Source organism: Synchiropus splendidus, chromosome 7 (assembly GCF_027744825.2).
Source record: "Synchiropus splendidus isolate RoL2022-P1 chromosome 7, RoL_Sspl_1.0, whole genome shotgun sequence".
NCBI lineage: Eukaryota > Metazoa > Chordata > Actinopteri > Syngnathiformes > Callionymidae > Synchiropus > Synchiropus splendidus.
In genome coordinates, this window is record NC_071340.1 from 14,137,473 (window position 1) to 14,165,107 (window position 27,635).

General features: G+C 44.4%; 2 protein-coding genes across 5 annotated transcripts in view; both read right to left on the bottom strand.

Moving 5' to 3' along the window:
- Nucleotides 1–12,660, bottom strand: part of cdk7 (cyclin-dependent kinase 7) — a 59,711-nt gene extending 47,051 nt beyond the window's left edge. The window contains exons 1-2 of one of the 2 annotated variants that reach the window (XM_053869678.1): nucleotides 12,619–12,660; nucleotides 8,883–8,992 (exon numbers count right to left, since the gene is read on the bottom strand). In XM_053869678.1, the coding sequence (XP_053725653.1) occupies nucleotides 8,883–8,891 (9 nt within the window). In that variant the 5' untranslated portion in view covers nucleotides 8,892–8,992; nucleotides 12,619–12,660. Of the gene's footprint in view, nucleotides 1–8,882; nucleotides 8,993–12,451; nucleotides 12,504–12,618 lie in introns of those variants that run through there. The other variant, XM_053869680.1, reaches the window with a different exon arrangement.
- Nucleotides 12,661–18,860: 6,200 nt separating this feature from the next.
- Nucleotides 18,861–25,738, bottom strand: slc14a2 (solute carrier family 14 member 2). 3 transcript variants are annotated; one of them, XM_053871805.1, is made up of 11 exons: nucleotides 22,172–25,738; nucleotides 21,895–22,080; nucleotides 20,991–21,059; nucleotides 20,742–20,916; nucleotides 20,481–20,670; nucleotides 20,279–20,407; nucleotides 19,967–20,159; nucleotides 19,755–19,902; nucleotides 19,562–19,696; nucleotides 19,408–19,457; nucleotides 18,861–19,334 (listed from the first exon to the last, which is right to left on the bottom strand). In XM_053871805.1, exons 2-11 carry the CDS (start codon nucleotides 21,916–21,918, stop codon nucleotides 18,972–18,974), a joined length of 1,476 nt encoding a protein of 491 aa, XP_053727780.1. In that variant the 5' UTR covers nucleotides 21,919–22,080; nucleotides 22,172–25,738; the 3' UTR covers nucleotides 18,861–18,971. The 3 variants fall into 3 exon arrangements, with proteins under 3 accessions (XP_053727780.1, XP_053727779.1, XP_053727781.1); XM_053871804.1 differs by having other exon boundaries at nucleotides 22,166–25,738; XM_053871806.1 differs by having other exon boundaries at nucleotides 20,550–20,670; nucleotides 21,895–25,733.
- Between the last annotated feature and the right edge of the window lie 1,897 nt (nucleotides 25,739–27,635).

Sequence of the window (27,635 nt, forward strand, 5' to 3'; positions counted from 1 at the left end):
GTTTAAAGCGATTGAATCATCTCACCATAAGGTCCTCATACTACACACATGAGCAGCCAAAGACAGCAAAAGAAATGGAAATTGGGTCACAAGTGAGGCATGACTTGGAGGTGGGTAGTGTGAGCCGCATCCCAAGAGGACTTCCTGATCACATCCCACAGAGACTGATGTGTTATTTGATGATCCTCTGAATGCATGCCGATGAATGTCAGCCACGACTGAGGATCACCTGGGAACGTATCGAGCTATGGCATGTAGGGGAGGGAATCCTCTTGTCCCACTACACTGCAGCCTCCCTCAGGCACATTCTTACGCACACTTACTCCACCAGCTCAGCCGCCAAACCTACACACACTTGCTGCAATAGCCCATCAGTATCAGTGCTAGGTGGGCCGGGCTGCAGGCTGCGCTCTCATTGGACAAGGCCCAGTGGGGGAAGTGCATATCCATTGGTTGGTGCCAACTCGTAAAATTCTTCTGTTACCATGGTTGCAGGGTGAGCTGCCCAAATGTGTCTCTGTGTATCTGTGGTGCTGATGGAACTCTTGGCACTCGCAGCATTGGGGGGAAAAAAAATCTTCCTCTGATGAAAGTCAAGACTGCAGCATTGCTGCACACAAATCACTGGTGACGCACGGAGATGATTCGGCGTGGCTCAAATCCACCCGTGCATCGCTGAACGAGAATGAGATAAATCACCGGTGCTGCAATCGATCAGCAAACAGGAGCGAAGGCAGACTCATACGGACTGGATGTATGGAGCAAAACTTACTGCTGAATCAACAACTAGGAGTCTGTGCTTCATTGACTTCAGGGAATATTACAGAATCTTTATGGCAACAACGTAGACTCTTCACACATTTTTGAAATCATGTCGACATATTTACTGAGCAGACTAGAAGACTAGAGGATGACAGGCTTCCTGTGAGGTTGCAAAACGTCACCGCTCTTGGTACAGAAGGTTTTACCTTAAAAATTATGTCTAAATAGGACAGCCAACTCTATATTGGATCTGTCAGCCCTCGACTACCCATTCACAAATCCAGAGTCCAGACCCTGTTTATTGTCCATGTTCAGTCAGATATATTTTCATTTTTCATGAATAATAACAATTTGTTTTTGTCCTCCCTGTGCCTGATACAGGTTCTTAGATTCTGACTCCAATTTCATGCTAATCTCAATTAAAGGCACATTGTAAGCATTAATGGGCACTGTGGTCATGATTAAATCTTCCTTTAAGTTACATTGAGAGAAGATACATAATGTGAGATTATTTTGCCATTAACGGTGTGTTAACTGAGCCTTTGACTCTATTGACAGACCTGCTTCTGACCTGATGCCACTTGAAAAGAATGTGTTTCTTTCAATACCATTAGAACATCCAAAAGTCAGAGACGTATATCAAATAACTTAGTAATATAAAAGCCATTTAAAACCTGCAAAACATGTGTTTCCTGACGGTTCCTGCACAGAAATTTGTAATATTTCCAATATTTAAAATTATTAAAGATGGTTGTATCAATGCGAACGCGTGATAGTTCTTGTCAGATGTTGTAAGTGAACTATGTTGTTTATATTCTACTGTATAGCTGCTAAAATACTAGAAGTGACATTGCCTATCCTCAAGACTAGATAAATATTTTGGTTGAAAACTTCTTTGGAGCTAAAAAATAAGTAAATTTATATTTTTGCGTCACATACAGTATATATAAATACTGACATCCATGCACACATCTTACAGTTGAGAGGTTAAAATTCAGTTAAAATTCGTATAGTTGGAGGAAGGATAGTGGACCCAGAGGAAACTGACGCAAGCATGGGGAAAACATACAATCTTAACAGCCTGGATTCGAAACCATGACTGACTATTTCATCCATGATACAAATGATCAAAATATATACTGATCACATGGATTGACAATGAATTTGTAATCAAAATGATCAAACCTTCTGTCTATATGATATGAAAAAATGAACTTTCATCATCATTTTAATTCAGGCACGTTTTTATATACCTCTTCAAGGTGGCAAAAATAGATAAAACCTCCCTGAATGCAGCAATTATTCTGTCAAAAGGACAACTGGAAAACATTTAATTCGTTGTGAGACGTTGCAGGTGAATCTCTAGACACTGTGCTATGTCCATGAAATATCTACATACTGTAGTGGGACTCTGAGACAGAGAGCACTGCATTTATGAAAGTTTCAAAAGTTTCAGACGCTGCACCCGACTCGAAAACGGCGACGGATCCGGTCGTTGCTGATTCCATCTCTGTGTAAGCGACACCTGAGAAAGGCTGGTCATCTAGCTTGGTGAAAAAATAATTCAAATTTCTTATCATTCCGAATGTCACACTCGGACCAGTGGCTGTTGCTAAGCATCAGCTGCGCTAACAACCTCCTGCAGAGGAACCAGCGGTCTCACTTTCATGAGCCCAGAAAACTCTCCATGCTCCGTCGAGTGCTTGAGCTTTAAGTAGCTTGTTTAATTTGAAGGCACTTTCCTGCACAGCATTTTCCCGTGCATGTGCTGCAGGATGCAAACTTTACATGACAGACTGAAAAAACCTCCACAGCAGACATGCTGCTGCCTAGAGAGCAGCGAGTAGAGAGGAGCAGGCGCATCACAACCAGCGGGGCTTCATCAGAGCGCCGGCTGTCACATGTGATCAGTTGTTTTGATCGGCAATGACAGGTAGTGATCGACATTCACCGATCACGCTGAGATTGGCTGATCATGATCTTGACCCATTGATTGGAGCAGCCCTATGTGTATATATATATATATATATATATATATATATATATATATATATATATATATATATATATATATATATATATATATATATATATATACCTTCTTTCTTCTACCGCTTATCCGGGGCTGGGTCGTGGAGGCAGCATTCGGAGCAGGGAAGCCCAAACTTCCCGCACAAACCTCCTCCAGCTCCTCCCGGGGGATCCCGAGGCGTTCCCAGGCCAGACCGGAGACATAATCTCTCCAGCGAGTCCTGGGTCTTCCCCGGGGTCTCCTCCCAGTAGGACATGCCCGGAACACCTCCCCAGGGAGGCGTCCAGGGGACATCCACATCAGATGCCCGAGCCACCACAACTGGTTCCTCTCGATGTGGAGGAGCAGCGACTCCACCCCGAGCTCCTCCCAGATGACCAAACTCCTCACCCTATCTCGGAATAAGGTTGTTTGCTCTCTCCAGGTCGGTGGAGAGTTCTTGCCCCAAGTGGTGGAGTTTAAGTATCTCGGGGTCTTGTTCTCGAGTGAGGGAAAAGGGGAGCGTGAGATTGATAGACGGGTTGGTGCAGCTGCAGCAGTGATGCGGTCGCTGTATCGGACCGTCGTGGTGAAGAGGGAGCTGAGTCACAAGACGAAGCTCTCGATTTACCGATCGATTTACGTTCCCACCCTCACCTATGGTCATGAGCTTTGGGTAGTGACCGAAAGGGTGAGATCGCGGATACAAGCGGCTGAGATGAGTTTCCTCCGCAGGGTGGCTGGGCGCACCCTTAGATATATATATATATATATATATATATAATAATCCTCAGAGACTAGCGTCCAGCTTCAGTTAAATGAAGTGTGATGGTCACATTTGATTTCAGTTATGACCAAGCACTGAATATAAGAATGGGCATCAACTGAAGACTCCAAGTGACACATGACAACGAGGTCAGGAGATTTGAAGGGACTCAAGCGAACCACCGGCTTTGAGCATAATCCAAGTTTCAGCAATGTTCAGACGAGGCAGCAGTTCAATGTTTATCAAATGAAACCCAGACGAGATTCCAGCAGAGCAGCAACCCTGTTTTGAATTATCGTGTTCTTGCACTTCCAAAGCACAACAACATATATAGTAAGTCTGCCGCCGACCCAGTCAACACATTTTCAGGTCCAATGCACATGGGATTTGACCATCAAGATTGGTGGGAACAATGCGAACAAATAACAATTTAAACAAATCATCTAAGAAAGGCGTTTGCATTTATATCTTTCGGTGGCTGTGACTTGGTCTAAATATAATTGTGTATTGATGGATAACACTATGATCCATGAAGTTGGATCTGCACCATCAACTTCAAATAAAGTAAGACTGGTACCCAAATGTGAGGCAATAGCAGTCACGCCAGGTATTCTCTAGTCTCCGTGACAGTTGGCATTAAAGGTGGGATTATTACAGTGATGGCAATCTAACCATACCGGGGGTGTGTTGTGTCTATAGATGGCCTGAACAACGGAGCCCCAGACGGGGATCCAAACAACAGTGATGCTCTATAACAGTGGTTCTTAACCTTGTTGGAGGCACCGAACCCCACCAGTTTCATATGCTCATTCACCAAACCCTTCTTTAGTAAAAAATAAAATATGATACACTAACTGCAGACTGGACTGAGGGGTGGACCTCTGCGGCGGAGGCTCCACCGAACCCCTGGGGTTCGATCAAACCCAGGTTAAGAACCACTGCTCTATAAGTATAGGTGGTCTATAATGGAGTGTGGCTTGTAGAATAAAAACAAAAAAATAATATACGAAAAGAGAAACTTCCCGATTGACGGGTCCTGACATGATCTAACAACACAGTTTAAAGCAGATATTCAATGTCTTCAGTCCACTAGAGACATCTCATAACAGCCTCCCCTTGACTGTCACCACGGCGCACAAACGTCCCCGAGTAAAGACGCCATCTGGTGGACAAAAGTATCTCTTCAGCGCCTCATGTCGCAACCAGTGGGCCAGGAGCATCACTTATCTCATTAGGGTCGACGCAGTAAAAATGACAGGTACATTTTTATGGTCCTCTGGTTTAAGGAGCGCGAGGATAAAAGGCTTTTACGCATTTGAATGATACAAATCTGAACTGTGGCCTTCAGCGGTCCACTCTGCTGCACACATTCAGTGATCCGCTGGGGAGATGGGCGCAGGAACCACTCTAGCTGAAAGTTGGTCATGTCTGCGTGTGGTGCAAAGGGAGACGGAGGAAAAGATAGAACGCGATATGAGAGAATGTATTCTGCACGGAGCTGGTCACTGTTGCCACGGTGACAGTGGGGCTCTTTGGCATCCTGATTTGGATTTGTCCCTGTTTTGTGTGTGATCTATGTGTGCGCCTGAGTGAGACTGGAAAGCAAAAAATGCCAGCATGCAAGCAGTCGGAGAATTCCAAGTGCCTATGTTTGTGCGCTGGCAAGGTGGAAAACAATTATGGGGCCGAGTTCGTCCTCTCAGTGTGGAGTAATTGTCCACCTCTCTCACAGTTAGAGGCTTTGTTAGCAGATTGGCTCAGCCAGAGTCTCATTAATGATGCCAACACTTAGGTAATGTGCCTTTTTGATGAGAGTAGGTCACTTAATCTCTCCATTCAGACTGCAACTTGGACCCACACACACACACACACCTCCCCCTCGATTCGCCTAATAAGCTGTCTCTCTGTCTCCTGTAATTTGGCAGACGAGTCTATTATATGATACAGTCATATTTTATTAATGGATCCCCGTAGCTAACACACACACACACACACACACACACCCCTCAGTGGATGAGATTAGGTGACGTGCACGGAGTGTGGCTGTGTGTTAAGAATGATTTCTTCTCCTTGGTTAGATTTCATCAGCGCTGTTTGTCTGCTGTGTTGCCACTATGGAGCGAGCGGGCAGAACCACAGGCAGTTCAGCTGAAGTTGGCAGTGGAACCCCGCACTTCATTACACTTCCATCAACCCATTGATAGCCAGGACCAAAACGGCGAAAGGAAAGACAGACTTGCTCAAACATAGTGGCAGAATAGTGCTGGTTCTCCACAGTGCTGTGAGGATAATGTCTCCCATATGTTTCGGCTGCAGCAGACATTTGCAAATTCTGTGGTGAAGCTTCAAAGCTCATTTGCTAACTAGCTATATTCCCTCATTGACAGACGAAACCGGCATTGAAATACCTTATTGGAGACAATGGGTTGTTTTCAATAACAACAATATACACTGAGTTTGAGTTCTGTGTTAGAGCAGTCGAAAATAATAATAAAAAAAACACACAGTACTCTCATGATTGGCCTGTTGGTTTGATGTGTGAGAAGCACACTGACGGCTTCTCTAGATGATCGATAAAGCAACATGGATACATGGCTTCAGCCCTGGCTCGCTGGGAATTTATGTCAATTTAGTCATTAAAATCAACTCTTGAGCTAAATGAACGCCAGAACCCCTGTGATTTTCGAGGTGATTTCATTTTACAAGACTTGGCCGTTTACACCGAATAACAATGAGGTCATTTGTTCTGATCCAGCGAATATAAAAGTGACACATTTATGTAAGGTGGGTGTGTGTATGTGTGCAGAGTTGTGTTTCCACATACCAGAGATGATCACACTCATGTGGCAACTTGGCAATGTGACAGTGAAGAGCAACGCAGTGACAATCAAACGTCCGCTCTGAGCTGAAGAGCCGCTCATTTGAAGTCTTCAGCCATGTTTGTGTCCCGTCTATAGAGACAGAACACCTGTGACACAAAACGCTGTCCGTCACCACTGTCTGTGCATTAGCGGTCGCAAAAACAGCCCAGCAGCTGAGGGAGGAATACATCCACGCAAGATAAATAATGTTGAGAGAAAATATTTGCGATGCAAGCTATGATCATGTTTTGAATCTTTGTGATGAATGCCTGAACGTCTGAGGGAAAATGAATATTTACAGCCCTGGTGCACACAGTAATTATTAAACAAGAGAAATGCTTTATGAAGGCAAAAATAGAAAATCATCTCACAGTGTCAGAGTTCATAATTGGTTGTGTTGCAAAAATGGGTCATGTGGATGTTTGGGAGGAACAGCAGATACTTATAACAGCATACATTACATTAAACTTGCTTCGATTCAATTTGGATTAGAGTTCAACTACACTAGTAGAACAGCATCTCTTGACTACAATTTGCTGCAGCTAGCTGGTAGTCTAGCTACATTTGTCGTTTGCGTTGCATCACATTAGTTCAACCACATTTTGGGTAATTTTTTGTCGCCAGCACCAGAGAAATATTTATTTTTCTTCAAGAAATATAAACGCCAATTGTCACAGTATGCGGGCGATCCATAAAATATGTTCCTTAAATCAGTTTCCAAAGCAAGTTACACTCTCCACTATGATGAACAGTGCTCCTCACAGCCTCAGAGAGACATAAGGCAAATCTCTCAGCACCTATATAACGTGAATTGTGCCAATGACGGCACCACCACGATGTGTTCACCAACGGCCCGAGCCGAATTTGAGCTTGTACATGAGATGCTTCTACAGACATTTCTCCCGTGGAAAAAACAGGCTTGTTCAAACTTCCTCCAGGCTGAATTACATGTAGTTCTATGAGCTACTCTTGGTTATAAAAAGATAAGGAAGAGAGGTCCGAGAGGGAATTTTTCTTCATCTCAATGAGTTAAAAAGCCTCAGTTTGGGGTTTTAGCGGAGGGTTACCTTATGGAGGTAACTTTTGTAATGCAAGAGAAGTGAAGTCCAGAGACCTCAGACCCGGATGAATGCAAACTATTTCACATCATCTTCGTCCCGTCAACATTTGGCATAAGCAGGCACGCCAAAGTGCTGTAGTACTACCTCCTACAAACATCACAATATCCAGGCTGCTGACAAACCAAGAGTTGGCATAAGATAGAGATCACGAGGCACAGGTGAAATCATTGAACAATCATAAAGATGAATTCAGGAAAATGTGAGATAGACTACTCTGCAGATTTGGATTTCAAACATACAAAGACATTTTCCTTTTGTATTTTTTCCATTCGACATTAAATACATGTGCTTATAGATGAAGGTTCAACAGGCAGTACACAGTTAATATCCCACTGTTGAAGAGTAAGCGCCTGTAAATGAGAGAGCAGGAGGCCCAGCCTGACCTCTGTAGCTCTCATCTGTCTCCCCTGCTCAGAACCAGAAGTGTTTTTTCCACCGTCTGCACTGGATCCACCATGTTACATAACAAGGATTCTATATAACCTGCTGCACTCTTTCAATCACCTGCAGCAGGAGACACCATCCCTAACATCATGAAGACAACTTGTACTTGTCCTAGATCAGTTTAATGGCCACCGACTTGAACCTTTCCACTGCGTTTTCTCTCCTGACAACAACATCGTTCTTTATTACTTTTTCTCTTCTTGTCCAACCAAAAGTTGTTCACTCACTGTGGTTTCGCTGCCTTTCCATTAGTTCATTTCCTCAGCTTTGAGTACACGGTTACATGTGTGCGGGCGCGTACATGTGTCTCCTGAGCCTCAGACCAGTATTATTGTAAACATATCATTTGATGGGGAGAGTGGTTCAGGTTGTTGGCCGACTGCCTTGCTTTCATTTGGAACAGAGCTGCCAACATCTGGACTGTGTCAACACTCACTGACAGCATTTCTCTGTGTGTATTGGGGTCCCCTGCTTTGGCCCCAAAGCTGTCAGCCAATGGATGGGGAACAGATTTGCACAGAATAATCACTGGTGTAGCTTTAATAAAAACAATCCTGATTTCTTCAGTTTGTTTCCGAGGCCGAGAGAGTGTTGTGCAGGACAAGATGTGGTGACATGAAGGTCACAAAAGAGGACACACTGGACGGGCAGTACTTCAGACCACTGACAGGTGACCACTAACTTTCTTCTGGAGCTGCACACACTCTCTTCAACAGGATTCTTTAAAACCAAAACAGACACCCAGATCACAATCTCTGGCCACCCCGAACAAAACCCACAAATCCAACACAGACCAATAAAATTTACATAATTCAAATACTCAGAACTTTCGTTTATTTAAACCCAGACCAGGATGTGCAGTCCCCATATTTCAGCCCATGGTTCAGAAAAAAAAGAAGGAAAGGAACAAATCTTACCTCATTCATTGGTCTAAAACTTGGAGCAGATGTGCCAGAGCTATGGTTGTTTACACACAAATGATGTGCATGCCTTGTCCTGCCTGTGGCTCATCGAGGTTTAGGGTTACCTAAAACAATATATGTTCATGAGCTTTCAACAATAGTTAGCAACAAAGAGTTAGCCGGTCAAAGTTTCAGTTACAAGAATGTAGAAGAATTTAAATTATTGTTCGCAAACTATACTTGCTTTTATTGACTAAATCTGTTGTTGTTGTTGTCACACTCTGCAGAACACTGACAGAAATCTCATCTGCCATTAGTTTTACTGAGCATATTACAGCGAAGCATGTTTCCATTGTGCGGTTGAGCACCGGGATGATAGGCTACATCACTACACAATAAATGAAAATAGAAGGCCCTGCAGCAATACTCAATATTATTGCCCTGCATATGTTGTAGTGAATTTGCAATGATATGCTCAGTTGGACAGCAGGTGGCAGCAGCACGCCAGAGCTCTATAACACATGACAAATGCAAAGAATAGTAACAGGAGCAATCTTTAGCTGATTCTGCAACCGACAAAATAATGTTGCAACAAAACATTTTGAAAATATACAAACACAGTCTAAATGAGAAGTTAATATACATGTCTGTTGATCTGTTAAGTTCATATACATGTTGCTGTGGGTGTATAAGGCCCATCCTAGCAACCAAGGGCAAGAGGTGGCTGAAACCCTGGATAGGTTACAGGCATCATAGAAGCAACATTGACATATTAAATTACCAGTGTTTTTGCACTGTGGAAGGAAAATGGTGTCCCCACCAGAAGCGCTGAAAAGAACATACACATGACAAATTTTGGGCACTCCACCCAACACCCACCCTCAAAAGGCAGTTAGTCAACAGAATTGACCTGACTTTCTAGTCGCTCAGCTTATCACACATAAATGGAGGACAGATTTTGATGGAAACACAAACACGAGCGAGGAAAACATGCAAACTGCTCACTTGGATTTGAACCTGAGCCTCTCAACCGTGACATGTTCATGCAAATTAAAGCCGAATAACTCTTGTGGTGACAATGAAACACAAATGCAAGCTAAGTGCAAACAAGACAAACTCTCCTGTCTGCTTTAATAACCTGCAGGGTTTAATAATACATCATCCTCAAATATTAAATCACCCCTCCGTCGTCCGAGGCTGAAGTGACGTCCTGCTTCCTCCTTTCAGTCGGGCTCTTGGCTAGACCGTCTGATCCCGTCCCACTAGACTTTGAGATATTTGGGCGAAGTGAGTGTCGACATTACTGCGGAGATTTATTTGGGTTAGCTGTTTGAGGGATGAGGCCTGTTTGCCCACAGAGACCGGCAACTCTTCAGGGGGTCGCTGGCTAATCTGCCGCACCATCCGACAGCTTAATTAGTGTTCCGTTGCTCATCTAGTGAACACACACACACATATCTCGTCAGACTAATAAAGAGCCATTATAAGGTTAACTGCGGCTCTCATTAAAGATTAGTCATTTACTATCAGGCATAACAAGACTCTCTTGCGTGAGTCTCATGCTGCTACACCGCAGCTGGGGTTTTAGCTTTCGTCCCCTGCAGCCGAGGCGACTTCAGTCATCACATGACGCTGTGCTAATGTTGTGGGTGTGTCACTTTGTAAATTGTCTGAGATGAGCAGAGATCCGGGGGCTTACAGAGAAAGAGCCCGCAGGAGAATAATCTGTGTGAACAAGACTTGAAATGAGCTTGCATGGATTTCGCAAGTCCTCATGGATGCTAAGTACTAAAAGCTGCATTGAAATGTGGGTGCTAATAATTATCTTGCTTCAACGGTAAATCCCCTAATGCGTCTCCCATCTGCTGGCGAGAGCAGCAGCGGACGTCCATCAATGCTGGAGAAAGATCTGTTCAGTTGCTCTATCCAACTCTCATCAAGTGATATCTGATCCCATGCTGTTAGACTTCCTGTCAGGGTGGGCTAAAACTCAAATAACATTATTGTCCTGGACATGAAAAACAGATGAGCACTGAGATGGGAATCGTGTTTAAAGCAATTCATTAAAATAATGCAGCTTCCAAGGTTTTAGGATCAGATAAGGGCCTCCATGAAGCTGTGAGAGTGTTTTTCTTCCCGCAATATCAAAACTAAGAAAACGGTGGGTTACAAACTGCTATGTTAAAACGGCCAGGCAATGTTCTTTGTGCTGTATTCTGATATTGGTAAATAAAGTAAATGCAGCTCCAGTTGTAAGCATGACCTGTGTATGTCAAGAGGAAGAGTCGGAATCTCTCCGGCAAGTCTGCCCCGGCCCTCCTCCAGGCAGGACCAGCAATAAATACCTCATCAGCTACAGTCTTTATAAAAAGCTACTAAAAAAAAAAAAGAGTAAGTGAAACAACCTCCGAATATAACCTTCCACTAATAATGGTGAAGTGTTCCCCGATCCACTGACAGTGAATCACGGGTTAAGCTAATTCGTCACACCTTCAAACAGGAGAAAGTGGTATCACATAAGCAAGATAGACATTCATTCACACATAATCGAATTGTATCAAATCTAACAGTATTGCAACAAAATACAAATTTTCTAATTAAAGTGTATGTTGACTACAAACAGAGAGTTCGCTCTGCAGTTTGTCTAAACCAAGTAGCAACTGTATTAAGGCCAACCTTTTCGTCAACCACAAAAAAGGTAAAAAGCAGGTAAATCAAACTGATGTTTGCCATGTCATGTATGTAATTTGTGTTGTGACAGAGTTGTTTGCAGCAGCTTTATCTGTCATTTATTCCCACTAAGCTACGTTATTGATGGCGCTGCATTCAGGTTTATGTTCGCGTGTGTGTTTATATTTATGACAGCATGTTTGGAGTGAGCTGTTAAGTGATGCTGCTGGATGTTTGACTGTGTGAGAGCAATTTGCTTGATTGACAGTTTGTTGATGTGCCGGCGAGGAAACGTGATAATTTAATATCTTTCAAACAGATGCCACACCAAGCCTGGAGGATTCATAAACACGCATTTGTCATAAGTATCAGACACATTTACGTCCGCACGCGTGTGCTTTAACAGGGCCACCGGGGGGACTAGTCGTGAGCACTTAAGTACAGAAGCAATAAAAAACTACAGAAAAGGAAAAACAAAAATGTCATAAATTATACAAATCTTGAATATTCAACTCTCTTGAGACCTCAAAGTAAACCACACGAGTCGCCATGTACCAGCTAATTCTTCTCTAATACCAGCCTATACACAGTCACAATCTTGCTTCTCTTATTCAGTCACAGTCTTCCTGTTACTACATTTAACATTTATTTACGCCGCAGTTATTGGCATTGGAATACAGTCAAGGTGACCTGGTTTTTGGTTTGAAGTAGTTTAGCTGGCTAAACACGGTTGAGGTTGACAACAGTGAGGAAATCATTTATTTCCAAGCATTACGTTTGAGAATAATTTCATATGTGCTTTTTTACTTACTGCCCAACACTTATCCCGTAACATAGCGTTACTTTAGTTTACCTAGGTCGACAGCAAACCTCAGAAACATATGTGCATGGATACCGCAAACAAAAATACTCACGTGACAGACCACCGCAGTAGAAAGTACCAGAAAATGCCATAACATTGACGCCGCGTAAAGAGCGACGCATGGCCGACTTCGAGCGGTGACGTCAGTACACAAGTTACGTTCCGGCAGCTACGTCCAGTCCACTGTTTCAGGACCTACAACTTTAAAATGACACTCACCTACTTAAGGCAGAAGTCACGTCACTGTCCTCGGCAGCCTTTTCTTGATGTGAAAGTTCCAGGTGAGTTGAGAGACCATCTATCCAGCTAGCATAACAACGTTAGCACAACATGAGCGACCCATCACTGAAGTAGGTCAGTAGAGTGGTAGAATGTCATTGAAATGCGATCATCTTTAATGAATTTTAATTAAAATAAAAAATGATTTTTATTATTATATTAAAATTTTTTTCCATCACCTACTGTATGCTCCACATTACAGACATATTCATTTGACATTAATTGTCACCATTCATTCTGTTATTGTTAAAAATGCCGGTAATGTGCAAATAAGCAGACAATTCAAGATCAACTCTTCACCATGAAGTAAACAGACACATTTCCTAAACATCCACTGCACTATTCACTTTGAACCATTGGAGCTGTGGTTCATCATTGCAGACTTTAAGTTGACCCACAGTCTCATTGCCGTTACATAATGCAGTTGCAACTATTTTTTCAAAGCGTCATTAAAGTTCTAACTGGACTGACTGTGTGCGACTGACAACACAGACATAGAGTCATACTGACCCCAGTGAGACGTTGCAGGAAGGTCAGCCTTATTAGACCCGATGACCATAAACTGGCTTCTTCAAACACAGCGGCATCAACATATCCCACATTTTTCATCCCGGAGAAAAGGAAATCTGCTTGTTGTTGGACCCAGCGGGTCATTATTCCAATCACAAAACGGGTTTTTCACATTGTGCACCCGAGCATGTCACTGTCATGGACGTATATTGTTAGAGAGGGCCAGGACTGTATGTTTATGGTGCACTACCGTGTGTGCGAGTGAGGGTTTGTGTGCGTGTCGTGAAGACTTGGCTTGGCTGAACGCCATGCAGCTGGAAGCCATCATAGAACCAATTACTCTCCATCTTTTTCTGTCCCTCTTTCTTCTTTTCTCTCCTCTTCTTCCCTCCTTCTCTTCTCTTCTCGTCTGTCTGATTTTAATTCTGCAGACGGTCTGAGCCAAGAGTTTGCTTCACTGTTATGCCTCTTTGTTTCTCCTTCTCCCACATCTTTCTTGCATCTTAATATCCCTTCTCTCCCTAAAAAAAGTGCAGATTGATCTTTTGTAACGACCATATTCCACGGTGCACGCACCCGTCTCCAATTGAAGCTCAGTCATTCTGAATACTTTGCTGACCATCATGATCATTCTTGCACTCGGGTCAGTGATATGTGAGTGTTGACTTGTGAACCTCTCTGAGCCCTTTCTTGTGTTGAAACATTTATTCTATTCGGTGCCTTTGACGGATTACGTCAACAGAGAGAGGTGTAGGGGGTGAGTGGGGGGCGATGAACGATGGAGACGGAAAGAGAGAGTAAACAAAATAGCGAGGATAAATCACAGATCAGAACAAGAGAGCCTTTGTCTTCACTTGCTCTGTTTGTTGTCTCACACTCACACATTCCAAAATCATATTTTTCGTGTCTTGATCAGGCCAAAAAAGTGAGATAGCTTCTGCTTGCACGTCTTTATGAATTTGCGATGGACACATTGGGTCATTCCTGTGTGCGTGTCCATGCACTGCCGCTGTAATTGGCAAAACAAGCTCTGCGCTCGGAAAACTCATGTGAATCATGCCAGCTCCAGTCAGAAAAATGTGAAGCTGACAAGAGTTTTGGCAAATGGGTTGCCAAGTTGTTGACATCACAAGAACACAATTACCTTGGTGTTTCTGTTTTAGATTTTGAAGCTGTGTTAGTCACATGTTGTGCACAGCGAAGCAATTTGTCTGTTCATTTCGGACAATGAGTGGTGTGTTAACATTTTCATTGTCTGAGTGGTGCAATGTTTTAACTCTGAAACAGCCTCATTTTTTTAAACAAATATTCTCACCTCCATTTAATATTCATGAAGCAGGATTCTGGGTAATCTGTGGCCCTGCAGCAGTGTATCCTCACTTGCTCCCAGAAGTGATCCCAAACGCAGTCCTTCACTGCCCTCTCTGGTCTGGAGTCGGACTTGACACCAGGCTTTGTCATCTGTAGACTCAAGTACCCGCTAAGTGTGTCGTCCACTCAGCCCCTTGCTTGAGAAAATACATATGTTTGAGTGCAGTTATTAGGCAGCTGCCACTGGTAAATGACTAGATGGAAGTGTAATGGCTTATTTAAATGAGATTCGAAAATGGTGAATGAAAAGAATGGATGCCCATCATTGATTCAGTTTAGGAATAAAGGCTGTTTACCCCCATATTTGATAGATCTATTCATTTGATTTATTGTTACATACAAAATGTATTTAATGTATTTTCCTCTTGTTTGGTTGAGCTTGGGCACCCAAACATCCCGCTTGACTGTCTTTAAGAGTTAGTATTTCCCTTGTCCTTGGTCATTTGAGAATATATGTATATGATCAAATATGAATTTAAAAGAATCACAACATCCATCCAATCAATTTTTTTTTTTAAGTTCAAATTTTATCATCATAAATGTCACTGTATTGGACAGAGTGGTGCTGACAGTTTTGACGAATATTTATCAGCTAAAAGGTTAAAAATTAATAAGTAATTCAAAATGAATACGACTGAAAATGAAAATGAAAATTAAGATTAGCGTGAGATAAATGAAAACAAAAAACATAGCCTGGAAGAAAATCGGTTTCGAGAATCAAAAGTTGGGAGAAAAACACCTCTCTTAAAAGAAAATGAGAAAATCACGCACAATCATCTATTTATTTATTCATTCATCCATCCATCCACTCATCACTCAGACTGCAGCCACATGCCTGCGTGTTTGTTTCAGCAGCAAACCTAAATTGTCTCATTGCTTGCTACCATACTAGTTTCTGCCTAACTGACTTCATTCATGAAACTTCCGGCATTGAAGACTTTATCATTCCTGCATCACTATTTCATGCACTAGAAGCTCCTTTGTTTCTCAAGTGATTCCAGTCTAAGAACCCCACTTGGGCAAAGATCATTTCAGAAAGTATTGCTGTGCTGAAAGAGGCTGTTCATTCTGAAAAAAAAAAACAGCCAAATAATTACCACACACACACACACACACACGCACACTGTGAGATGTGGCCGGGCGTCAGGCCAGATGCTCAGAGTAGAGGAAACTTACATTCTTGTGTCTGAGAGTCATCAAGTATCAGGTTCCACGGAGCCTGGCAGGAGCTGCATGGTTCCTCCTCACCACCCACCAATCACACGCAAATACATGAACCTCAATATTTCTTCTGTTGGCCCTGCTGGTTGAAACATATTTTAGCGGTCAAAGAAGGGAAACGGCACCCATCGGTCCATTTAAAGGGAACAAGACCTTTGACTTATCATATCACCAAAAGAACTGACTTTGTCCTCCAGTGCCTTTAACACCGGACATGTGTAAAGATTTAAAGCAATGACTCTATCTAATACCTCTAGGGGCTTAAACATTGATGAAGAGCCTCTGCATCAGGATGTTGCACTCATCACCTACAGTACCATCATCACCACTTTGGTTGGAGTAACAAATATTATCCGCCGGCTTTTTGTGAAGCGAGCAAGGGGAGGGGGTCCACTGTTAAATCATTGCAATGTGGTCACAGGTCATGGATGCAAAAGTACTGGACAGTGAATTAAAAATGTGTCAGGAAAAAAACCTCATAAAAGGTTTAGAATGGAATAAGAGGAAAACATTGGCCTCATGTTGCTACTGATTTATAAAATACTGCAACTTTAAAAGAACGCAGTGAAATGATTGAGGAATTGCTTATTCAATTAAAACCACCATTATACAGAAAAACATGTCATTTCACCATGGTCCACTAGAGGCCAGCAGTTATCCAATGTGTCTAAGGCAGCGCTTCTCGATTATTTTCTGTTGCGCCCTCCCCAGGAAAAGGAAACGTTTTGCGCACCCGGCCTCTAAAAATAGTATCATTTGTCAATAAAATGATTATAAGTACACCTCTGCATAACATTGCGTCCTTGTTAACATTAAAGAAAAGTAAAAACACAGTAATGCTTACAATAAAGAATAACTTTATTACATTGTTTTTGTGTATGTACATCAATTTGCCCAAAATGAAAAACAAAAAAAATCATAAGTGTGCAATTAAACTTTATTCTAGTACAGCATATCTTTATATTTATCCCACCCCACTGTTTGAGAAGGACTGGTCCTAGGTAATAGAAAAATGCGAGCGCAGGTTTGTAGGTTGTGCAGGCAAATTCAGGACACAGCAACAATAGCTGGGCTCCTGTCAGTTCCATAAGTGAATTCACACCACAGATGTAAACCAAGAAAAGCACTGTGGGTGGCACAAGTTGGTCATCCTAAACACCACCAAAACGGCATTTTCAGTTCCCATTTCCTGAGGGTGTCATTGTCCTCATTATTTTGAGATAAGCAAGTGTGTTTAGGTAGAGCTGCGTATCAGTGACATTGGCGAGGAGGTGGCTAGTCGTCTAGATATACATCGGTTGAAGGCTCGACAAATTGCGGTCCAGGCCACGTAGAGAGTTATACAACAGTGGCGGCCACCTATCTGTGTGTCATCTGAGACGTCATGAGCCTGTTACAACACAAATTCAAGATTTTCATCTATACTCATTGTACACTCGAGTGTCATTTCATGCAAACAAAGGTTTGCAAAACAAAGTGTTTATCGCACATTTTACATAACTTTGACTGACTTGATCTACTGGTAGATACCCTGCAATGCTATGCATTCTAAATACCTGAACTGCAAGTTAAAGTGGCTTCCTCTGAGCGCACAAGTCAGACAGTAACCTCTTCCAGCCTAAATAAAAAATGGCCTGCATCTCACCTATTGAAGGTTCCGACTTCACTCCTCTCAGTGGTGAGACGTCAGAATATGAAGTATCATTTGAATATGAAGTAGTCATCATATTGTCTTGTCATAATATGCTCCTTCTAATGTTGCTGTTTTTCGGTTGACGTTCAGAATTCAGCTAGCTGGAGTTGCCAGGCGGAAACTACAGTAGCTAAACAGAGAACCAACAGGAAGCGAGAGTGTGTACGTGGCCGCTGGTGTTTGCTTCTTGAGTTACATAAAGGGGCAAATCAGCAGGAAATTCACTTTTAATTGTGTTGCAGCACGTGTGTTTGTTGTTGTTGACTCTCAATTCAGTACGATTGTTGGCGCTCCTTGCTTCCTGGACAGTCCAGGAGGCTGCATTTTAATGTTGATGGTTGTATAACTGTTCCTAAGCTGAGATAGCAATACAGTCATGACAAGGCTTCGTCAAACGTAACGTGTGTCGGCTACTCTGCTCCAAGATCTTATCAAAGCCTGCGAATGGAGGGTGAAGCCTTCCTTCCTGGGGTCACTGAGACTAAGTGCTAATTGTCTTTATCGCCGCGACAATGATCGCCAACGTGAGAAAGTATTTTAACTGCTTCCAGGACATCCTAATGGCTCTTCGCAAAAAAAACGAGTGCAGCAGCATCTGACGCTTTATTACCAAGGTGTTATATGCGAACAAACAGAAGTAGAAGATCTCAACTTTCATGGAGAAGTTCAGAAAGTTCAATAAACGGCGGGACACCTCTGGACTACATAAAGGTCGATGGCAATGCTTCCATCTCCGATGGTCATTAAATCTGCTCAGGTTATGAGCTTCACCTTACAGATATGGACTTTACAACGCACATCTATGCAGATATGTAATCCCAGGTCTTAGCTGTGTAGGTGCACTGTGCTTTTTATTTTCCAGTTGAGGTTTTGGCTTCATCATTATTATGACTTGTAACTCTTCTGTTTTATATTTATTATACATTATGTTCTGCTTGGTTGGTCTTGGCCTTTACTGTTTACTGCTGCCACTCTGTGATTTCCTATTTTTGGATTATTGAAGTTACTCTAATCGAATGTCTGTCTGATCTAGAATGATGAATAGCATGGCTCCATAGTCAGAGATGGTGTTTGGGGTGCATAGATATGTGGATGGTTTTCATTCTATTACCCATTTGATCACATTTTGTTGAAGTCACTTCTTCCTATCATCTGGGTCCAGATGATATTCTTCTAGCAGCAGGGGTCCATGAAAGGAGAGGTCACAAACCTTTCACGGGTCTTTCACAGAGCCACCATGGAAAGCTGGGAACTTTTGAACCGAAATTCAATCTTCTGTTGACTTACTGCATCGATATTTCCTGAAATCTTCACTGAAACAAGTTATTTGGCAGACAGTCAAAAACACCTCCTCCATGATGGAATTAAAAAAATGTTTTATTAAAAAAGAAATAATTATATATTTTTGGAAAATAAATACAGTTGGTATATTCTGCTACTTGAGTCATGACACATAATACACGTCAAATCATCGTAACATCACTCTGGAAATGTATTTTCAAACAATATTAGCAAGATTTATCTTGTCAAGATCGTTCTGTTTAGTTTCATTCTCTTCATTGTTCTCCATCTCTTCTGTGCTATAGTCTACATTTACTGTTGGCAAGTTCTCTTCCAATCGCTCGATCTCAATCTTCAGTTCCTCTTTGGTTTCATCATCCTGCTTCTCAGTGTCGATTTTCTCCTTCTCTAACCTGTCTGCTTCCTCCTGTTTCCTCAGCTTCCAGAAGAAGCGCAGGTTTTTCTCCGGGTATGTGACTTTAGCTAGGGGCAGCTTGAAGATGCTGTTGGTTCCCGTGGTGATGAGAAGGAAGGTGAGCGCTGAGAGACAGAAGGGCCACGTGCAAGCTGGGAGACCAAACTGAAAAAAAAAAACACACAAGACAAACATTGAGTCTTGCATTCCTAAAGAGCAAGAGGAGAATTTGCCAGACCGTGGACATGATGTTGGCGATGGCAGAGCCGAGATAGGCGCAGAAGAAAGCTGTGGCGGAAAAGATCGCATCTTAGCGACGTCACTCGTGCAGCGCCACGATGATGTGCAAATCATATCTCTTCCTTGCAAGGACTTGTTAACCTGTAACTCACCACACGTGATGGCGAGCAGGTGAACCTGCCAGGTGAGCGCGTAAAACATTCCTCCGATGGCAATGCAGGCTAACACACAGTTGTAGCCCCACAGGCCGAAGTAGATGTCTCCAAATGGAGCTGCCAGAGCAAGACCTGCAGAACATCCAAGCTGTTTCCCACTACAACTACAACTGCTGATGTGTCATATTACCAGACACCATGCCGACTGCAGACCCCAGAATGGCGTGTGCGCAGGTGATGGGGGAGGAGATGAAGAGTGAGATGATGAACATTCCTCCGGTCCAGGGATTGTCGCAGCCATAGACTTGGCCTATGCCCACTGGCACAGACATGAACAGCTAGAAAAAGAAGTAGACAGTCAGGACAACCAACACAAGTGAGACGGCAATAACTTTGACTCACTTTAGAAAGGTCGATTTCCGACCAGGTGATGTTGGGCATCTCCGAGCGAGGTTGGATCAGGACCTGGGGGAAGTGGTTGTTGTAGTGACCCGTGGCCACCATGTGCAGGCACACCAAGATGTTGAAGGGGAGCGTGAAGACTGGTAAGTCCCAGCGACTGTTGATAGACGCCAAGGCGCTCGACACAATCGGGCTGCAACGTCAAAAGACCACATGTATTTTTCACTAAAACCTGTGAATGCAGTGTCCGTCAAAATCTCTCCTAGGTATTTTAACATGACCGTGTCTGGTATATATGGTTGGGTTACTCACCACATCATAGACATGAATATGTTTGGCAGCAGGAGCCACCAGTACCAGTTCCCTCCGTCAGAGAACACAGCCATCAGAAGGCCCACCAGGATCCCGTTGTATCCGTATAGCCCGGCCGCTATCGCTCCCCTGGGTCGAACCAGAGCAGACATTTTTGTCATGTCAGCCGGTCCTATAGCTTACCTGCTTGAAGATCTCAAACCTGCTCTGCTGCAGAATGAGGGCAGAGATAGTAGCAAAGAGGGTGCCGACGAAACCGTTCAGTGCCCACCAGTAGTTCTGAAGGATGAGTCCCCCGAAGATGATGAGCCCGCTGAGTGGGTTGTTGACAAACATCACCTGAGCCGCCCCACGCAGAACCCAGTCAAGCAGCTGCAGGAGCAAAAACTGTTCTGCAGGACCAGCCAAGTAAATCAGCGGAAACCTTTCCTTCTTGAATAGACACAATTGAATCCTCGCTTACTTTCCATCCACTTCCCAAACACGGGCATGTCTCCCGCAAAATATGACACGCCCTTGAAGAGCCTGGCGCGAGCACGCTGCTGGCACGTGCTGGCGGCCTTAACCTGTTGTGCAGATTCATTGGACGATGCGTCCTCTGGCATCTCCTGCTTTATAGCCATGAGGGGCTGCAGCTCCTGACACACAGGCACACAAGTTAGGGCGTTCACACACCTTCTGCACGACGTCTCCTTCTGAGCTTGAGCCGTACAGTGAGGGAAGTGGCGGGAACGTCGGAGAGGAGTTGAGCAGAAGAGGGAACGATAGTCTTCTGAACAGCCTGAAAGGAAATGGATCAGTTCTGTTGTAAGTCAGCTGACATTCATCAGCGCGTAAAGCCAAACACTGATCAGGTCGCAGATAGCTGGGACACCTGAGACACGAACCACTATTGAGATAACTCAATTCATCTATGAATCAGGGGCGTCAAACTGATCTACAGAAGGTGGCGAGTGGGTGCAGGTTTTGGTTCCAACCAGACTCAACTGGTTGCAGCCTTCAGACACCTGGCCTGTGAGATGGTGATGGGTCGGAATCCAAGCCTGCATCACTGTGGCCCGGTTGGACACCCCTGCTCTGTTTTTGGTACGCGGGAGGAAACCAGAGTGCACTAGGGGCACATAAGGAGAGCATGCACAGTCGATGACAGAAGCACTTCCTCCTAAACACTGTTGCCTCAACCTGTACTGGAACCAGGGACCTTCTTGAAGATGCCTGATGTTAAATTTGTTTCTTCCAATGATCCTTTTTATACAGACAAATAAAATCCCAGGGTTGACGCCGCTATTTTAGTTTAAGTTAGTTTACGTGAACAAAACATGTGAAGCATTCCCCTGCAAAGCCAGTTCAGAGTCTTGCAGAACAGCTAAGTTGCTGATGCTCAGAGTGAGTTTGTCACATCCATAAAGATTATGACTGTTGTGTCGATGTGTCCGATAAAAGTTACTTAAGCAACTGTAACATATTTGCATTTATATAGCAGGTGTCTGGTGCAGAGGTGTGATGTTTTATTGTGGCCTTGAAAAAAACGTGTACATTAGTTCTTTGTTTATTCTAGAGAGTTCTGACTTGGACTATTAAGAATGAATATCAGCAAAGATATTTCACAGTCCTACCTTAGAGCAGTGTGGTCCGGGCATGTGTCCCGAAGTCTCCAGTCTGCATGGGTGGACTGGTTCTCTTTGGCTGCACTGCTGCCTTCCACCGTCCGCCAAGGCTTTTTATAGCATCAGCGTATGAACCCCTCCTCTCCGAACCTCCTTCTGAGCTCTGCTCTGGACTGTGATAACAAGAGGCCTATCCTGTTCCAGATCAAGGAAATAGTTGACACAATGTTCGCGAGCTATTTCAAACCAATTTGTGCTCACAGAGGTCAAAAGCATGTACCTGCACCTGAGTGCCTGCTTACAACGACATAACCGAGGGCCCCGACGTAGATGTGCACAGGCGCGTCACCTCAGACTGAAACGGCAGCCACTCACTTGTCATGTGAATGAATGAAAGGAATGTGAGATGAGAATGTTGGTCACATTATTTCAATATTTGCCGTAACCATTTTTTTGGACGAGCCTCTGAGTCCGCCACATCTGTTGAGCATCATATACAAGTAACATCCAACTTATGTTCCGACCAACCGGTCGTAAGTCGGATTGGACATAAGTAGAATGCCATTGAAAATAGCCGACGCGAGGGTTATAGGTACTGTACTCCTGTAGTGGTAGATGGCTGTGTCAGAGTGAGATGCTGGGATACTGTGCTGCCGTAACTGTCGTATGCGATGCAGGGCTGCTACATGCTGCGGTGCCAGACATTGAATAAAAAAAATATAAATAAGCATCTGCTGGCCATGGTCTTAAGTCGAGCAGGTCGTAAAGCAGATGTTAGGTGTACTGCATATCATGAGGTTTGAATCCAGCTGGTGGCGCCTTTGCTTTGGAGTGAAGGTGGGCTTCCTCCCACTGACACATGAAGTCACTCTGATCTCGGAACAGGGGGCGCTGTTATGGTATGTTCTGGGATCTGCGGTGGTGGGGCCAGGCCTGCTGACGCCAAAGAAGGGTACTGCTGGATATATAAAAACAACACCCCTGTTACCATTAGGGGAAATAATAATTAATATTATTGAAATCCGTATGTAAAAAAAAGGTTTATTTCGCACATAAAAAATAACAGGTTATTTGTGAAATGCTAGTAGTCAATGGCCCTTGACACCTGGTACTCACTATTACACGGAAGGGCAAAGGTGGAGTGGCCTTTAAAAATGATAGAAATCTTGTTAAGAACAGGTTCCCAGCTTGATCCTCTGCTCAAGGCCAACAACATAAAAGCTTACGTTTTTTCATATTCCATCATCAGGACTTAAGTTGCCTGAGTCTCCCATGGAGGAATTTTGTATTGCAATAGTAGAAGAACATATTTGATGTAGTGTGATGTGTTTCACTAGTGGGTTTTTTTTATTATTAATGGCTGATTTTTAACCGAAATGAATAAAGAAATCTGAAGATTTCAGGCGTCAACATGTACAGCGTCACCTGGAATTCATAACAAAACAGCTGCAAATACAAGATCTGTAAGTGACCAAAACATCATGGTCGTGAGAGGAAAGCTTCACCTTTCTATGTGTGTTCCTCGATGCGAATTCACCGCCCCTTGTTGACGAATATCTGTGATAATTTTTTTATGTGCTGTTGAGTGAGATGAATGTCGCCATCTGATAACGCCGACACTGTGCTGACCAACTGATAAATAGTTTCCTTTTAGCCTGCAGCATTCCTGGGACATTTGTGATTCCACACCGAAGGCCATGACTCAATGAGGTCAGTGCTATTGACATGGATGTCACAAGACTCTGTGCGCACCTGTGAAGGCATCTTGAACTCGGATAAAAAAGAAGCTGCTGTCCAGGAATCTGCCCCTGATGTGAAAAGGTGAAAGTGGACCGGAGTCAAATGCTCCTCCTCACAGGTGGATGCATCTGGGCCCTCGACTGACTCTGCTCAGCGCATTCATAACACGACTGACGTGACATGGAGTTGAGCCACCTCCATCCACATGTAATGCATTTTCATTTGTTTTGACTTGCATTAATGCAGCTCCACAATCATTATTTTTAATTATTTTAAACATTATTTTATAATTGAAACCGCCATTACAAGCTGGAGATTTTAATTGTTGATAATATGCGGATGTTTCTGGGGCCCCGATGAGGTGTGTGGAGTCCTTCTTCACCGCTAAACTGTAACATCAAAACTAGCAGAGGGACTGATGACCCCATGGTCGTATGTTCCAGAAGCTGTAGAGGCTTCTGACCCGAGGACTCCTCTTTTTTTAAAACTGATATGTCCACCATGTTAGCATGCATTTCATTTGCATGTATTTACTGAGAGGCCACAATGTGTATCGTGATGGCAGTGAATAAAAAAAAAAAATATATATATATATATATATATATAAACATAAATTGAAAAATAAACTAAAGTAAAGTGGGGTACGGGGCCCTCTGCTAGGGGCTGTCCGGTCCCTGGTATGACCGGAGCAGGAGCATGGTTCGCATTGCCGGCAGTAAATCAGACCTGTTCCCGGTGCATGTTGGCCTCCGCCAGGGCTGCCCTTTGTCACCGGTTCTGTTCATCACTTTTATGGACAGAATTTCTAGACGTAGCCAGGGGTCGGAGGGAATCCGGTTCGGGAACCACAGAATTTCATCTCTGCTATTTGCGGATGATGTTGTTCTGCTGGCCTCATCGGACCGGGACCTTCAGCATGCGCTGGGGCGGTTTGCAGCCGAGTGTGAAGCGGCCGGGATGAGGATCAGCACCTCCAAGTCTGAGGCCATGGTTCTCGACCGGAATAAGGTGGTTTGCTCTCTCCAGGTCGGTGGAGAGTTCTTGCCCCAAGTGGTGGAGTTTAAGTATCTCAGGGTCTTGTTCTCGAGTGAGGGAAAAGAGTGAGAAGCGTGAGATTGATAGACGGGTTGGTGCAGCTGCAGCAGTGATGCAGTCGCTGTATCGGACCGTCGTGGTGAAGAGGGAGCTAGGTCACAAGACGAAGCTCTCGATTTACCGATCGATCTACGTTCCCACCCTCACCTATGGTCACGAGCTTTGGGTAATGACCGAAAGGATGCGATCGCGGATACAAGCGGCTGAGATGAGTTTCCTCCGCAGGGTGGCTGGGCGCACCCTTAGAGACAGGGTGAGGAGTTCGGTCATCCAGGAGGAGTGCGGGGTGGAGCCGCTGCTCCTCCACATCGAGAGGAACCAGTTGAGGTGGTTCGGGCATCTGATCCGGATGCTCCCTGGACGCCTCCCTGGGGAGGTGTTCCGGGCATGTCCTACCGGGAGGAGACCCCGGGGAAGACCCAGGACTCGCTGGAGAGATTATGTCTCCGGTCTGGCCTGGGAACGCCTCGGGATCCCCCGGGAGGAGCTGGAGGAGGTTTGTGCGGACCGGGAAGTTTGGGCTTCCCTGCTCCGAATGCTGCCTCAGCGACCCAGCCCCGGATAAGCGGCAGAAGAAGGTGAAGGTGAAGGTGAACTAAAGTAAAGGAACATCAGATATGGTTTATTAGTTTGATGGCGTGCAAGAGTCTCGACGCGTGCCGCCTGAGGAGTGCCATAGCTGATGATAAATATGGTGATGCTGCCTTGACAAGTGATACGACTGGCGACTCTATCGCTACGGCGATGAACCGAGGGAAGAGCCGATCGTTGCGATGACATGGAGACGCTGCATCACACGTTTCACGTGTCACGTTTCTGCTCGCCTCAGAACCAAATGAGGTCACTGTGGAGGCAGGGATCTAGAAACAAGGGGTCCCCGGGAAGCCCCCCCAGGTGAGAACTTCAGAGAAAGCACAACCTGGAGAAGTATTCTGTGGCAGTTTTTATCCCCATCAAAAACACTCAGCATGTTAGTTGAGCAACTCAGCGCTTAGTCTTCAACCCTCATATAAAGACGGGGAACTTACCGTCGGTGGTGCGTCCTGCGTCCTGCAGCATCCACTCTCTGCTTCTGCGCAAGAGGCGGCAGAAGTCTGGGGATAGTCGAGACCCATCTAATCATTAACATCTCTGGCATACGTGAGCAGGTTCTGCTCCGCTTCCCTCCACCGCCGAGGGAATGTTTCTGTCATGAGACACATGACACAGAAGATTGGTTGCATCAGATAACCTTCTTTTGGAGGTCGGTCCGCCTGTATCCGCCAGTTCAGTGCGGCGGCCTTGGTTTGCCTCATTGTTCTTTGCTGGTCTTCGTGGTACGAATGGTCTCAGCAAACTGGCGAGGTGGAGATGTGAAGCAGAACTGGGAGGGTGGGGGGTGGAGTGTTGTCCAAGCCTTGATGCTGATCGCAGATGACAAATGACAAAAGCACAATTAGAGACCATGTTTTATTCTAAAAATAAAGTGGAGATATCGGCCCATATCGGCAGGTTTTTTTTTCGGCAGAGAGATTTTTGGGGAAGAAACCAACACAATCAACCATTTTAGAGTGACACGTTCATGAATCATTTGTAACCGAACAATGAAGAACAAAGACTAAACCTCCGAAAATGAGAAGAATCCAGTCACCATGGTGGGGCTCCAAGAGGTGGTCGGACGAGTTCTTGAATCTCGTCTAGGGTTCGAGGTGAAATCCATTGGATCATAAATTAGCTAACTCCAAGTGTCAAGTGCAGGCTTCAGGTGGCTCAATAAATGAACCCAGATTATCGGCAGATTTCTGTTGGACTGCATCTATTGACATCTGTGGATGAACGCTACTTTCTCGCATCAAAACACTGTTTTTCACTGTCAAATGGCAGTTCTGTGTCATCAAATTTGAGGGGTGGAATATGCGGATGTTTCTGGGGCCCCGATGAGGCGTGTGGAGTCCTTCTTCACCGCTAAACTGTAACATCAAAACTAGCAGAGGGACTGTAACAGCTGTTTATTTATCACTCACTAGCATGAAGTCCATCCCAGACTCCTTCCCCATGGTCGTATGTTCCAGAAGCTGTAGAGGCTTCTGACCCGAGGACTCCTTTTTTTTAAAAAGTGATATGTCCACGATGTTAGCATGCATTTCATTTGCATGTATTTACTGAGAGGCCACAATGTGTATCGTGATGGCAGTGAATTAAAAAAAAAAAAAAAATATATATATATATATATATATATATAAACACAAATTGAAAAATAAACTAAAGTAAAGTGGGGTACGGGGCCCTCTGCTAGGGGCTGTCCGGTCCCTGTATGACCTGAGCAGGAGCATGGTTCGCATTGCCGGCAGTAAATCAGACCTGTTCCCGGTGCATGTTGGCCTCCGCCAGGGCTGCCCTTTGTCACCGGTTCTGTTCATCACTTTTATGGACAGAATTTCTAGACGTAGCCAGGGGTCGGAGGGAATCCGGTTCGGGAACCACAGAATTTCATCTCTGCTATTTGCGGATGATGTTGTTCTGCTGGCCTCATCGGACCGGGACCTTCAGCATGCGCTGGGGCGGTTTGCAGCCGAGTGTGAAGCGGCCGGGATGAGGATCAGCACCTCCAAGTCTGAGGCCATGGTTCTCGACCAGAATAAGGTGGTTTGCTCTCTCCAGGTCGGTGGAGAGTTCTTGCCCCAAGTGGTGGAGTTTAAGTATCTCGGGGTCTTGTTCTCGAGTGAGGGAAAAGAGTGAGAAGCGTGAGATTGATAGACGGGTTGGTGCAGCTGCAGCAGTGATGCGGTGGCTGTATCGGACCGTCGTGGTGAAGAGAGAGCTAGGTCACAAGACGAAGCTCTCGATTTACCTCTTGGAACGCCGTGGAATGTTTTCATTTTTTCAGTGGGGTTGAGTCAGATAACAAATCTGACTTTTTATAGCACTTATTCGAA

Coding starts and splice junctions, on each gene's coding strand:
- slc14a2 (XM_053871805.1), bottom strand. CDS start 21,918: ATGCCCGGACCACACTGCTCTAAG. Junction 19,697..19,754: donor TGCAGTCGGCATGGTGTCTG/GTAATATGACAC, acceptor GATGTTCTGCAG/GTCTTGCTCTGGCAGCTCCA. Junction 19,458..19,561: donor CCTGCTCGCCATCACGTGTG/GTGAGTTACAGG, acceptor TTTCCGCCACAG/CTTTCTTCTGCGCCTATCTC.